Raw genomic sequence first — 13,442 nt, forward strand, 5'->3', positions numbered from 1 at the left:
GGAAACTAAGGAATTCGGCATGTCCACATTTACTCTTACCAACTTTTACAGATGCACCATAGAAAGCATCCTATCTGGCTGCATCACAGCCTGGTATGGCAACTGCTCGGCCCAGGACCGCAAGAAACTTCAGAGAGTCGTGAACACCGCCCAGTCCATCACGCAAACCCGCCTCCTACCCATTGACTCTGTCTACCCCTCCGGCTGCCTGGGGAAAGCAGACAGCATAATCAAAGACCCCTCCCACTCGGTTATTCTCTCTTTCTTTTTTAAAAAAAATATATTTTATTAAAGTTTTCAAACACAATTTGTCCCCCTTACAAATCAACAAAAACGGTACCATGATAACTGATATATAACATTGTTTAAATAAAATAGTGAACTCACAAAATAACACGAGATAGTGCTCCCCCCGCCCCCTCACCCCATCTAGAACAAAATCAATTTACCGCCCCCCCCCCGGCCCCCCCTCTGGGCTGCTGCTGCTGGCTATCTACTTTCCCCCTAATGTTCCGTTAGATAGTCGAGGAATGGTTGCCACCGCCTGGTGAACCCCTGAGCCGATCCTCTCAGCGCAAACTTCATCCGCTCCAGTTTTATGAACCCTGCCATATCGTTTATCCAGGCCTCCACGCCGGGGGGTTTCGCTTCCTTCCACATGAGTAAAATCCTTCGCCGGGCTACTAGGGACGCAAAGGCCACAATATCGGCCTCTTTCGCCTCCTGCACTCCCGGCTCATCCGCTACCCCAAATATAGCTAACCCCCAGCTTGGCTTGACCCGGACCTTCACCACCTTCGAGATCACTCCCGTCACTCCCCTCCAATACCCCTCCAGTGCCGGACACGACCAAAACATATGTGTGTGGTTCGCCGGGCTTCCCCCGCACCCCCCGCACCTGTCCTCCACTCCGAAGAACCTGCTCAACCTCGCTCCCGTTATGTGTGCTCTATGTAGCATCTTAAATTGGACCAGGCTAAGCCTGGCACACGAGGAAGAGGAATTTATCCTACTTAGGGCATCAGCCCACAAACCCTCCTCGTCTCCTCCCCGAGCTCTTCTTCCCATTTTCCCTCCAGTTCTTCTACCAGCTCCCCCCCCTCTGCTCTCATCTCCCGGTATATTTCGGACACTTTGCCCTCCCCGACCCACACCCCCGAAAGCACCCTATCCTGGATCCCCTGTGTCGGGAGCAGCGGAAATTCCCTCACCTGTTGTCTCGTGAACGCCCTCACCTGCATATACCTAAAGATGTTCCCCGGAGGCAGCTCGTACTTTTCCTCTAGCGCTCCCAAGCTCGCAAACGTCCCATCTATAAATAAGTCTCCCACTCTCCAGATTCCTGCCCGGTGCCAACTCTGGAACCCTCCGTCCAACCTCCCTGGGGCAAACCTATGGTTGTTCCTGATCGGGGACCACACTGAGGCTCCCAACACACCCCTCTGTCGCCTCCATTGCCCCAAGATACTTAGTGTTGCCGCCACCACTGGGTTCGTGGTAAACCTTTTCGGGGAGAGCGGTAGTGGCGCCGTCACCAGCGTCTTTAAGCTCGTTCCTTTACAGGACGCCCTCTCCAGACTTTTCCACGATGTCCCCTCTCCCTCTATCATCCACTTACGGATCATCGCCACATTGGCGGCCCAGTAATAGTCGCCCAAATTCGGCAACGCCAGTCCCCCTCTGTCCCTGCTACGTTGCAGGAACCCCCTCCTTACCCTCGGGGCCTTCCCTGCCCACACAAAGCTCATGATGCTCCTATCTATTTTCTTGAAAAAGGCCTTAGTGATCAATATAGGGAGACATTGAAACACAAATAAGAACCTCGGGAGGACCATCATCTTAATCGCCTGCACTCTGCCCACCAGTGACAGCGGCTGCATATCCCACCTTTTGAATCCTCTTCCAGTTGCTCCATCAGCCCAGTCAGATTGAGTCTGTGTAAGGTTCCCCAGCTCCTGGCTATCTGACTCCCCAGGTATCGGAAGTTTCTTTCCACTCTCATTAGCGGCAGGACATCTATCCCTCTACTCTGCTCCCCAGAGTGTATTACGAAAAGCTCACTCTTTCCCATGTTAAGCCTATATCGCGAGAAATCTCCCAACTCCCTCAATATCTGCATAACCTCTGTCATCCCCTCCACTGGATCCGCTACATACAGCCGTAGGTCATCTGCGTAGAGTGACACTCGGTGTTCCTCACCCCCTCTAATCACCCCTCTCCATTTCCGGGAGTCTCTCAGCGCTATGGCCAGTGGTTCAATTGCCAGCGCGAACAGTAATGGGGACAGAGGGTACCCGTGTCTTGTTCCCCTATGTAGTCGAAAATACTCCGATCTTTGCCGATTTGTGACTACACTTGCCATTGGGGCCCCATAGAGAAGTTTAACCCAGCTGACAAACCCCTCCCCGAACCCAAACCTCCTCAGCACCTCCCATAAATACTCCCACTCTAACCTATCAAATGCCTTTGCTGCATCCATTGCCACCACTATCTCTGCCTCCCCCTCTGCTGGGGGCATCATTATCACCCCCAATAGCCGTCGCACGTTGACATTCAATTGTCTCCCCTTTACGAACCCTGTCTGATCTTCGTGCACCACCCCCGGGACACAATCCTCTATCCTCATTGTCAGCACTTTTGCCAACAACTTGGCGTCCACATTTAGCAGTGAGATAGGCCTATAGGACCCGCATTGCAGCGGGTCTTTATCTCGCTTCAGGATTAGTGATATCATCGCCTCCGACATTGTCGGGGGTAGGGTCCCCCCTTCTCTGGCCTCGTTAAAGGTTCTTACCAGCAGCGGGGCCAACAAGTCCACGTATTTTCTGTAAAATTCCACCGGGAACCCGTCAGGTCCCGGGGCCTTCCCTGCCTGCATGTTCCCCAGCCCTTTGGTCACCTCGTCCACCCCAATTGGCGCCCCCAGGCCTGCCACCTCCTGCTCGTCCACCCTCGGGAACCTTATTTGGTCCAGAAACTGCGGCATCCACTCTTTTCCCTCCGGGGGTTGGGACCTATATAACCTCTCATAAAAGGTCTTGAACACCTCATTTACCTTCCCTGCTCTCCGCACCGTGGTTCCCGTTTCATCCCTAACTCCCCCTATTTCCCTCGCCGCTGTCCTCTTACGAAGCTGGTGGGCCAACAGGCGACTCGCCTTTTCCCTACATTCATATCTCATCCCCTGTGCCTTCCTCCACTGTGTCTCTGCCTTCCCTGTGGTCAGCAGGTCAAACTCCGTCTGGAGTCTTCGCCTCTCCCTATATAGTCCTTCGTCCGGGGCCTCCGCATATTTTTTATCCACACTCAAAATCGCCCGCAGTAATCTTTCCCTCTCTTTGGCCTCTGTTTTCCCCTTGTGAGCCCTGATGGAGATCAACTCTCCCCTGACCACCGCCTTCAGCGCTTCCCATACTACCCCCACTCGGACCTCCCCATCATCGTTGGCCTCCAGGTACCTTTCGATACATCCCCGCACTCTTCCGCAGACTCCCTCATCCGCCAATAACCCAACATCCAGTCGCCAGAGTGGACGCTGCTCCCTCTCCTCTCCTAGTTCCAGATCCACCCAATGTGGGGCATGGTCTGAAACAGCTATGGCCAAGCACTCCGTTCCTTCCACCCTCGAAATCAGTGGCCTTCCCAAAACGAAGAAATCTATCCGGGAGTATACCTTATGGACATGGGAGAAAAAGGAGAACTCTTTGGCCAGCGGCCTGGCAAATCTCCACGGATCCACTCCCCCCATTTGGTCCATAAACCCCCTAAGCACCTTGGCCGCTGCCGGCCTCCTTCCGGTCCTGGATCTAGATCTATCTAACCCTGGGTCTAGCACGGTGTTGAAGTCCCCCCCCATTACCAGGTTTCCTACCTCCAGGTCCGGGATGCGTCCCAGCATCCGCTTCATAAATCCCACATCATCCCAGTTCGAGGCATATACGTTGACCAGCACGACCTCCATTCCCTGCAGTCTGCCACTCACCATCACAAATCTGCCCCCGCTGTCCGCTACAATGTTCCCAGCCTCGAACGACACCCGTTTTCCCACCAATATGGCCACCCCTCTATTCTTTGCGTCCAGCCCTGAGTGGAACACCTGTCCCACCCATCCTTTCCTTAACCTAACCTGGTCCGCCACCTTCAGATGCGTCTCTTGAAGCATGGCCACGTCTGCCTTCAGTCCCTTTAAGTGCGCGAATACTCGGGCCCTCTTAATCGGCCCATTTAGGCCTCTCACGTTCCACGTGATCAGCCGGACTGGGGGGCTGCCCGCCCCCCTCCCCTGTCGACTAGCCATCACCGTCTCTGGATCAGTCCCACGTCCCGGTCCCGCGCACCCACCCATCCCCCAGGCGGCGCATTCCTGCCCCGACCACCTTTTCTCGTACCAGCTCCCTTTCGATCTCAGCAGCAGCAACCCAGTTGTCCCCCCCTCCCCTCCCCCGCTAGATCCCCATCTAGCATGGTTACTCCCCCCATATTGCTTCCGAAAGTCAGCTGACTTCAACTGACCCCGGCTTCTCCCGCTCTCTCCTTGACCCCCCCCCCGTGTGAGGAACTCCCATCCTCCTTGCGCCTATCTTCCCGCCATCATCTCTCTGGCGCGGAAAAAGAAAAAGAAACCCCGTGCTTTCTAGAACCATCCCGCCCCCCCATGGCGCAGCTCCCCCTACCGCCCCGTTCCCATTCCCCATCCCCCGCCTGTGTCTCTTCTTCCCCCCCCACTGGCACCCACATTTCTCAGTGTCCTCCCCTCCCCAACTTACACCTCTATCCATCAGCATTGTCATTTCCCCTCCAACATCAGTCCCTCAGTTCTGGCCCAGTTTCTCTTTTTGAATGAAGGTCCATGCTTCTTCCGACGTTTCAAAATAGTAATGTCTATCCTGGTGCGTGACCCACAATCGCGCCGGCTGCAACATCCTGAACTTCACTTTCTTCTTGTGCAGTACCTCCTTGGCTCGATTGAAACTCGCCCTCCTTCTCGCCACCTCCGCACTCCAATCCTGATACACGTATCACCGCATTCTCCCATCTGCTACTTCGTACCTTCTTGGCCCATCTCAGAACCACCTCTCTGTCATTGAAGCGGTGAAATCGCACGACCATCGCCCTAGGTGGTTCTCCAGCCTTTGGTCTCCTCGCAGGGACCCGGTGGGCCCCTTCCACCTCCAAGGGGCCCGAGGGGGCCTCAGCTCCCATGAGCGAGGGTAGCATCGTGTTCGCGTAAGCCCCGCCGTCAGCTCCATCCACTCCCTCGGGGAGACCCAGGATCCGGAGGTTCTTTCTCCTTGATCTATTTTCCAGGACTTCAATTCTTTCGATGCACTTCTTATGGAGCGCCTCGTGCGTCTGCATTTTGACCGCTAGTCCCAGGATCTCGTCCTCATTGTCCGTTACCTTCTGCTCCACCACGCGGAGCTCCATCTCCTGGGCCTTTTGTGTCTCTTTAAGCCCCTCGATTGCCTGTAGCATCGGGGCCAGCACCTCCTTTTTTAGCAGCTCCGCACACAGTCTTAAAAATTCATCCTGGTCCGGTTCCCATGTCGCCTGGGCTCCCTCCGACGCCATCTTGTTCCTTTCTTTCCTCTGCCACTGCCCTCGAGGATTCTCCGAGATCTGGCCGTCGCCGCCGATATTTTTCTTTCCCACTGGGGGGGGGGGGACTCCCTGTTGCATCACCCCACACCGGGTTTCGTCGGAAAAAAAATTCCCGTTGGGGCTCTTAAAAGAGCCCGAAGGTCCGTTCGAGCTGGAGCCGCCGAAACGTGCGGCTTAGCTGGTCATCGCCGCAACCGGAAGTCTCGTTATTCTCTCTTTCTACCTCTTCCATCGGGCGGGAGATACAAAAGTCTGAGAACACGCACGAACAGACTCAAAAACAGCTTTGACTTCCGGTGGTGGCCATGGTGTGAGTGGTTGCGCGTTTGGCAGCTCCCGCCCAAGTCTGTTTTTTTTGGACCCTTTTCCCCGTTTGTCGGGTGAATGTTTTGTGGAAAAAAGGTGTCGGGGTGAGCAGAGAAAAATTAATGCCGCTCGTGTAGCTGGTGGATGGATCCACGGACCAGAAGTGAGTTGAGAAGAGGGTGGAGCAGGAGAATCTTTGTGTACCACAGGTCAAGATGGCGGAGGGTGAAGGGTCTGCCTTGTCTGACCAATGGTTGACGGATACAATTGGTGGACTTTTTAAATGAAAAGTTTAGCCGACAGAGGAGGGAGGCCTGGGAGGACCTAACTGAGGCGGTGGGACCATTGAAGCTTGAATTGACCGTATGGGGCAGAGGCTGGAGTCGCAGGGTCAGGCTATTCGGACAGTGGAGGAGGCGGTGGGGGAGCACGGGGAGCAGCTTGCCTCAGTGGCGGCTGAGATAGGTGTGATGTGGGAGACTAAATAATAATAATAATCTTTTTATTGTCACAAGTAGGCTTACATTAACACTGCAATGAGGTTACTGTGAAAAGCCCCTAGTTGCCACACTCCGGCGCCTGTTCGGGTACACGGAGGGAGAATTCAGAATTCTCAGCTGGTACGGGAATTGAACCCACGCTGCTGCCCTTGTTCTGCATCGCAAACCAGCTGTCTAGCCCACTGAGCTAAACCAGCCCCAGTGGACTGAGCAGCGGTTAAAGGAGGCAGAACCTAAGAATCATGGGGCTGCCTGAAGGCCCCGAGGGAGCGGATGCTGACGTGTATGGAGCCAAGATGTTGGAGAAGGTGATGGGGGTGGGGGACTTCGACCGGCCCCTGGTGGTTGACAGGGCGCTGACGAGGAAGGGCGATGGAGCTGCCGAGGACAATGGTGGTGCGTCCCCACCGATCCCTGGACAAGGGGAAGACACTGAGATGGGCGAGGTAGACGAGGAGATGCACCTGGGAGGGGAGTGAGCTTCGGGTGTACCAGGATGCGGACGTGGGCCTGGCGACGGGGAGAGCCGGGTTTAATCAGGTGAAGGCTGCCCTCTTTAAGTGAAGTTTGGGACGTTGGACCCGGCTCGCCTCTGGGTGACTTTTGATAGCCTAGAACATTATTTTGGAACAGCAGAGGAGGTGATGGGGTTTTTAGGAGACAATGGACTGACAGGAGAAGGAGGACATTCAACTGTGGAGGAGGCGTGAGGAGATGGTTGCTTTTTCAGTCCGTTGCTTCTTTTTTGTTTTTGTTGGTTGTTTTCTTGCGATTGAGTGAGTGCACCTTTCTTTTTCTTGTTTCCCCTCCGTGGCCGCACCTCGAGCCATGTTGTCCCAGTACAGCTACAACACTGGCATCTACCCGGCAATGTGAAAAACTGCCCAGGTGGACAAATCCAACCAATCCAATTACTGCCTATCAGTCTACTCTCTATCATCAGTAAAATGGTGGAAGGGATCATCAACAGTCCTATCAGGCAACACTCAACTGAGAAATAACCTGCTCACGGACGCTCAGTTTGGGCTCTGTCAGGGTCACTCAGCTCCTGGCCTCATTACAGCCTTGGTTCAAAGATGGACGAAAGAGTTGAATGCCAGAGGTGAGGTGAGAGTGACTGCCCTTGACGTCAAGACAGCATTTGACCGAGTGTGGCATCAAAGAGCCCGAGCTAAACCGGAGACAAAGGAAATCCGGGGGAAAACTCTCCGCTGATTGGAGTCATACCCGGCACAAAGGAAGATGGGTGTGGTGGTTGGAGGTCAATCATCTCAAGTCCAGGACATCACTGCAGGAGTTCCTCAGGGTGGTGTCCGAGGTCCAAATATCTTCAGCTGCTCCATCAATGGCCTCCCTTCCATCATAAGGTCAGAAGTGAAGATGCTCGCTGGTGACTGCAGAATGTTCAGCACAGTGCTTGACTCCTCAGGTACTGAAGCAGTCAATACCCAAATGTAAGTGTTAGTTTTCTCCGAACGCAACCCTCTGGGGAATTGATTTCTACAGGCGATTCAGGGCGATGCGATTCTATCCTTCAACCACTAGATGGAGCCCTACGCAGCAGATTCAAGTCATTGCAATTCTGTCCTATATCCACCAGATGGAGCCTTCACCTCCCTGAGATATTACTGGAGATTTATACCTGAGAAATCTGCCTGATCTCAGCTGCATCATGAAGAGAGTTCTCAGGCTGGGCTTTTCCAGCCATTCAGACAGAGGATTACAGAGGTATTGCAGACTTTGTGAGAGAGACTGCTGATAGCCTTTCACTCCAAGAGTTGCCTTCACAGGCCTGGCTAGGGGTGTTTTAAATCGCCTGGCAGAGAGAAAATAGAGAGTGCCATCCAGCTGCTTCTAGCCTGTGTCTTCTCACAGAACTCTGGACAAAATGGAGCTTTTCGTATCACCCGCCTTTCTTCTGGGATGTTCCGAGTGGCTCCACCAATCGCAAGTGAGAACGGGCGAAGCCTCAGAATTCCAGACTCACTGATTGGCTGCTTTCCAAGTCTAACAAATTGATATCATGGTCTCTGCTACAGAGCATAAAGGGGAAGTCCTGGGCTAGTCCATTAGACCAGGGGGGTTTTGGTTTGCCTAAAGTCTGTAGCGGATGCAGAAATCCTAATGTTGCAGCAGCTAGCAAGAAGACTGTAGATGAAAGGCAGTCAACAGGACAGCAATTAAAAATGAAACATGGTAACGGACAAAGGTTTTTGGCAGAATGCTGACACTGACAAGTGGCAAGTATTATTCATGCCACACAAGCGTCAGGCAATGACCATCTCCAACAAGACAGAATCTAACCATCAACTGTTGACATTCAATGGCACTACCATCCCTGGATCTCCCACTGTCATCATCCTGGGGGTTACCATTGACCAAGCACTGAACTGCACTAGCCATATAAATACTGTGGCCATAAGAGTAAGTCTGTGGCAGGAGATTGTGGGGACAAAGGCTACCACACTTGGTCAAATGGTGCTTAGATATCACAGGCAGTCAGCCTCTCGAGCTCAGCTCTTTGGTCCATATTTGAGAAAGGCTGCAAGCAGGCGATGAGCTGAGTAGGCCGGGCTGAACCTAGCTCAGCTTCAGTGAGCAGGTTATTGATAAGCAAGTCGCTTGACAGCACCATTGGTGACCCCTTCCATCACTTTGCTGATGATCACAGTGGGTTAACGGTCTGCTCATTGCTGGGTTGCTTTTGTCCTGCTTTCTGTCAACAGGACAAACCCTGGCCCCATTGATGCACCCTGGGCCCTATTGACCAGCTAGCAGATAAGGCCAATTCTGTGGTGGGAGGTGCTTTAGGAATCCCATGCGCATATCAATCAATGAAGGTCGGCAATAGTAACAAATCCATTGGACATTGTGGAAATGCAGCTCATTTGATTGTTTCATTTCAAAGATGGATTTCAGTACAGGAGCCTAGATGCCCGACCGTGCGCAATGAAGCCATTCGGCCCAGTTAATCTGCACCGACCCTCTGAAAGAGCATTCAATCTCGACCTACTCACACCCCCCAACCCTGTAACCCTTGATCATGGCCAATCCACCTAACCTGCGCATGTTTGGAAAGTGGGAAGAAACTGGAGCACCCGGAGGAAACCAAAACAGCACGGGAGCACAGTGGCCAGCACAGTGGCTTCACAGCTCCAGGGTCCCAGGTTCGATCCCCGGCTTGGGTCACTGACCGTGCGGAGTCTGCACGTCCTCCCCGTGTCTGCGTGGGTTTCCTCCGGGTGCTCCGGTTTCCTCCCACAGTCCAAAGATGTGCAGGTTAGGTGGATTGGCCATGATAAATTGCCCTTAGTGTTCAAAGAAAAGTTAGGTGGGGTTACTGGGTTACAGTGATAGAGTAGAAGTGTGGGGTTAAATAGGGAGCTCTTTCCAAGGGCCGTGCAGACTCGATGGGCTGAATGGCCTCCTTTCGCAATGTAAATTCGATGGAATCTATGGAAAAACAGACATGGGGAGAATGTGCAAACTCTACATAGTCACCCAAGGCTGGATTTGAACCGTGGTCCCTGCCACTATGAAGTAGCAGTGCCAACCCCATGCCACCCTGCTGGATGGAGCGCATTATAACTTTTCTCGTGCAGTATAAAGTTTTGCTCCCTTTGAAATTTGACAGTCTTACATCTGTCCTGATGAGTGCAAGGTGAAAAGTTTCAACTGCGTGTCTCTTTTTTTCAGAAATAAAATAATTGTCTTAGGCGATGATGGGTGAATTCAAAGAAATTCAAAAGTGGTGACAAAAAACTATGAGTAGATCCATGAGACATATAAATAAACTGGGCACAATTTGCTAAAATGTATCAATCTGGTGTTGATGTAGATGAGAATGAAAATCAGGAAAACATGGGTGAATATAGTCAATTCCATAGAGAACCCCGACAGCGCAGAAGGAGGCCATTTGGCCCATCGAGTTTGAACCAACCCTCCGAAAGAGCACTCTACATAGGTCTACTGTCCCCACTCGAGTCTCACAACTCTGTGCATTGATCATGATCAATCCGCCTAACCTGCACAGCCCTAGACACTAAGGGGCAATTTAGCATGGCCAATCCACCTAACTTGCGCATTTTTGGACTGTGGGAGGAAAGTGGAGCACCCGGAGGAAACCCACGCACACACGGGGAGGATGTGCAGACTCCGCACAGACAGTGACCCAAGCCGGAATCGAACCGGGGACCCTGGAGCTGTGAAGCAATTGTGCTATCCACAATGCTACCGTGCTGCCCAATTGACTAGGTTGGGATTGTTCTCGCTGGAGTTCAGAAGAATGAGGGGGGTTCTCACAGAGACTTATAAAATTCTAACAGGACTGGACAGGGTAGATGCAGGGAAGATGTTACCAATGATGGGTGTGTCCAGAACCAGGGGTCACAGCCTGAGGATTCAGGGTAAACCATTTCGGACAGAGATAAGGAGACATTTCTTCACCCAAAGAGTGGTGAGCCTGTGGAATTCATTACCACAGGAAGTAGTTGATGCTAAAACATTGAATATATTCAAGAGGCGGCTGGATATAGCACTTGAGGAGAATGGGATCAAAGGCTATGGGGAGAAAGCAGGATTTGGCTATTGAGTTGGATGATCAGCCATGATCGTGATGAATGGCGGAGCAGGCTCGAAGGGCCAAAAGGCCTCCTCCTGCTCCGATCTTCTATGTATCTATGTCATCGAGCACAGCAGGAAAGAGTGAATGTAGCTCTGGAGACTAGAGGAAATCAAGGCATTGACGCTTAGAGAAACGGACTGTTTTTGAAACAATGAGGATACGATTAAGCACAGTGAAACGTGTCAGAGGGTTTGAATTAAATTAAGGAAGGACAGAGAATTCGAATGACCAAAATTTAAGTCTGGGTTCCTCTGAATTATTGAGTAGTTTTTCTGACTCACCGGCACAGGTCCCTGGTAAATGCGGGCAATTTCTGTCACCACATGGCGGATTTGGTGCTGCTAAAAAAGAGCAAGAATAACATTTTCATTGAACATTGGCCCACATTAATAAACCTGCAAACTGGGTGATGAACTTTGCTAAATAGTGCAATATTATTGAACAAATTATTTTCTTTCGTAGGTGAAATGCTTTTGGATTCTGTAAAACTATATTTACAGGAACAATGTGAAGAAACATTATTATTCTTTGGCACCAGTTACAAAGCACTTGTGTTCGGATGCGTTAGTCGGAGGGGAGGGAAGAATTTGGGATATATGCAAGTGGCTGGGTGAGCTGGGAGGCGAGTGGGTAGGGAAGATCAAGGAGAAATGGGAAGCGGAGTTGGGAATGGAGATCAATTGGGGAGTATGCAGTGAGGCACTGCGAAGGGTAAACGGGACCTCCTCTTGTGCAAGGATGAGCCTGATACAGTTTGAGATGGTGCACAGGGTGCATATTACTCGGGCGAGAATGAGTGGGTCCTTTCAGGGGGGTAGCAGATGAGTGTGAGAGGTGTGAGCGCGGGCCAGCGAATCTCGCGCACATGTTTTGGGGTTACGAAAAATTGGGAAGATTCTGGGCGGGAGTGTTCGCCGTCTGAGCCAGGGTAGTGGAGGAGGAGGTGGACCCGGACCCTTTGGTGGCGATATTTGGGGTTTCAGAGAAGCCGGAGCTCATGGAGAGGAGGAAGGCCGATGTCGTGGCCTTCGCCTCTCTGACTGCACGGCGGCGAACTTTGCTGGAGTGGCGGTCGGCATGGCCACCGGGGATAGAGGCTTGGTTGGGTGACCTGTACGACTTCCTGCGATTGGAGAAGATAAAGTATGAGTTAAGGGGCTCAGCAGGGAGGGTTTGAGGAAGGGTGGGGGATGTTTGTGACCGTGTTTGAGGGGCTGTTCGTCGCGGGGGGGTGGGGGAAGGGGGAGTGACAAAGGGGAACAATGTGTACAGACGGTATAGTTGATTGTTGGGAAGTATGTTTCCTGGGTGTTTCGTTGCTGTAACCTGTTTTGATACATATTTGTAAAAATACATTTAAAAAAAAAGATATGTTAGTCTGAAAGGTGTTTTGATAGTTCGAATATCAAAATTCTCATCAACTATCAAACTTGTCTAATCCTTGAGCAGCTTTGCAGCTTCTCGATCACTCAACCCGGTAATGAAATGGGACATTTGTCATAAAGGGTTCGGTGGCTGGGGGAAAATGACAAAACCGTAGAATCTTCCCAATTTTTCGTAACCCCAAAACATGTGCACGAGATTCGCTGGCCCGCGCTCACACCTCTCACACTCATCTGCTACCCCCTGAAAGAACCCACTCATTCTCGCCCGAGTCATATGCACCCTGTGCACCACCTTAAACGTGCCCCATGGCGGACTCAGACCATGGAGCTGTACCGCGGAAATAGTGGCCCCGATAGGCCGCACGCCCGACCCGGACCGCCCGCTCAAAAGTACCCCAGTCCCAAATGAGGCCCCCCCCTGCCCTCTGATTGGCCCGCTCCCGACTGTGGTGGCCGCGGAGTGAGTCCGCAGCCGCCTCCCGAGTATCCCGAACGGCAGGACCATGAGTGGTCAACGCTGTCGGGAATGCGGCCGGTCGGGGGCGGAGAATAGCGGGGCGGGCCTCTGGCAATGGCCTCCGGTGCTGGATAATACTCCCCGAGTACACCGCTTTTGCGGGGGGGGGGGCGGTGGAGAATCACGTAACCAGCACCGGTCCCGATTCCATGCGGGAAACTGGATTCTTTGCCCCGTCGCCGAACGCCATTTCAGCGTCGGGGTGCGGAGAGTCCAGCCCTCCTTCTCCCAAAGGGTTGTGATTCTGTGGAATTCGCTACCCCAGAGTGGGGTGGATGCTGGGACAGTAAATCTAATGAGGTGTTAGGCAGATCTTTATTTGGTAATGGGTTATGGAGAACGGGCAGGACGGTGGAGTTGAGGCCAGGAAGGCATTAGCCATGATTACGTTGAGGATGTTAGGCTCGGGAGGCTAAATTGGCGACTCCCGCTCAGAGGTCATGTGTTCTACAGGATCCGCCGTTGGACGATCAGCGAGGCGAAGGCTACAACATCTGCCTCCGCGCCCG

General features: G+C 52.6%; 1 protein-coding gene across 1 annotated transcript in view; it reads right to left on the reverse strand.

Annotated features, from left to right (window-relative positions):
- LOC140425674 (uncharacterized) overlaps window positions 1-13,442 on the reverse strand; it is a 456,765-nt gene that overhangs the window by 229,686 nt on the left and 213,637 nt on the right. The window contains exon 18 of the mRNA XM_072510172.1: window positions 11,313-11,372. Within this exon, the coding sequence (XP_072366273.1) occupies window positions 11,313-11,372 (60 nt within the window). The remainder of the gene's footprint in view (window positions 1-11,312; window positions 11,373-13,442) is intronic.

This window comes from Scyliorhinus torazame, chromosome 6 (genome assembly GCF_047496885.1).
Source record: "Scyliorhinus torazame isolate Kashiwa2021f chromosome 6, sScyTor2.1, whole genome shotgun sequence".
Lineage (NCBI taxonomy): Eukaryota > Metazoa > Chordata > Chondrichthyes > Carcharhiniformes > Scyliorhinidae > Scyliorhinus > Scyliorhinus torazame.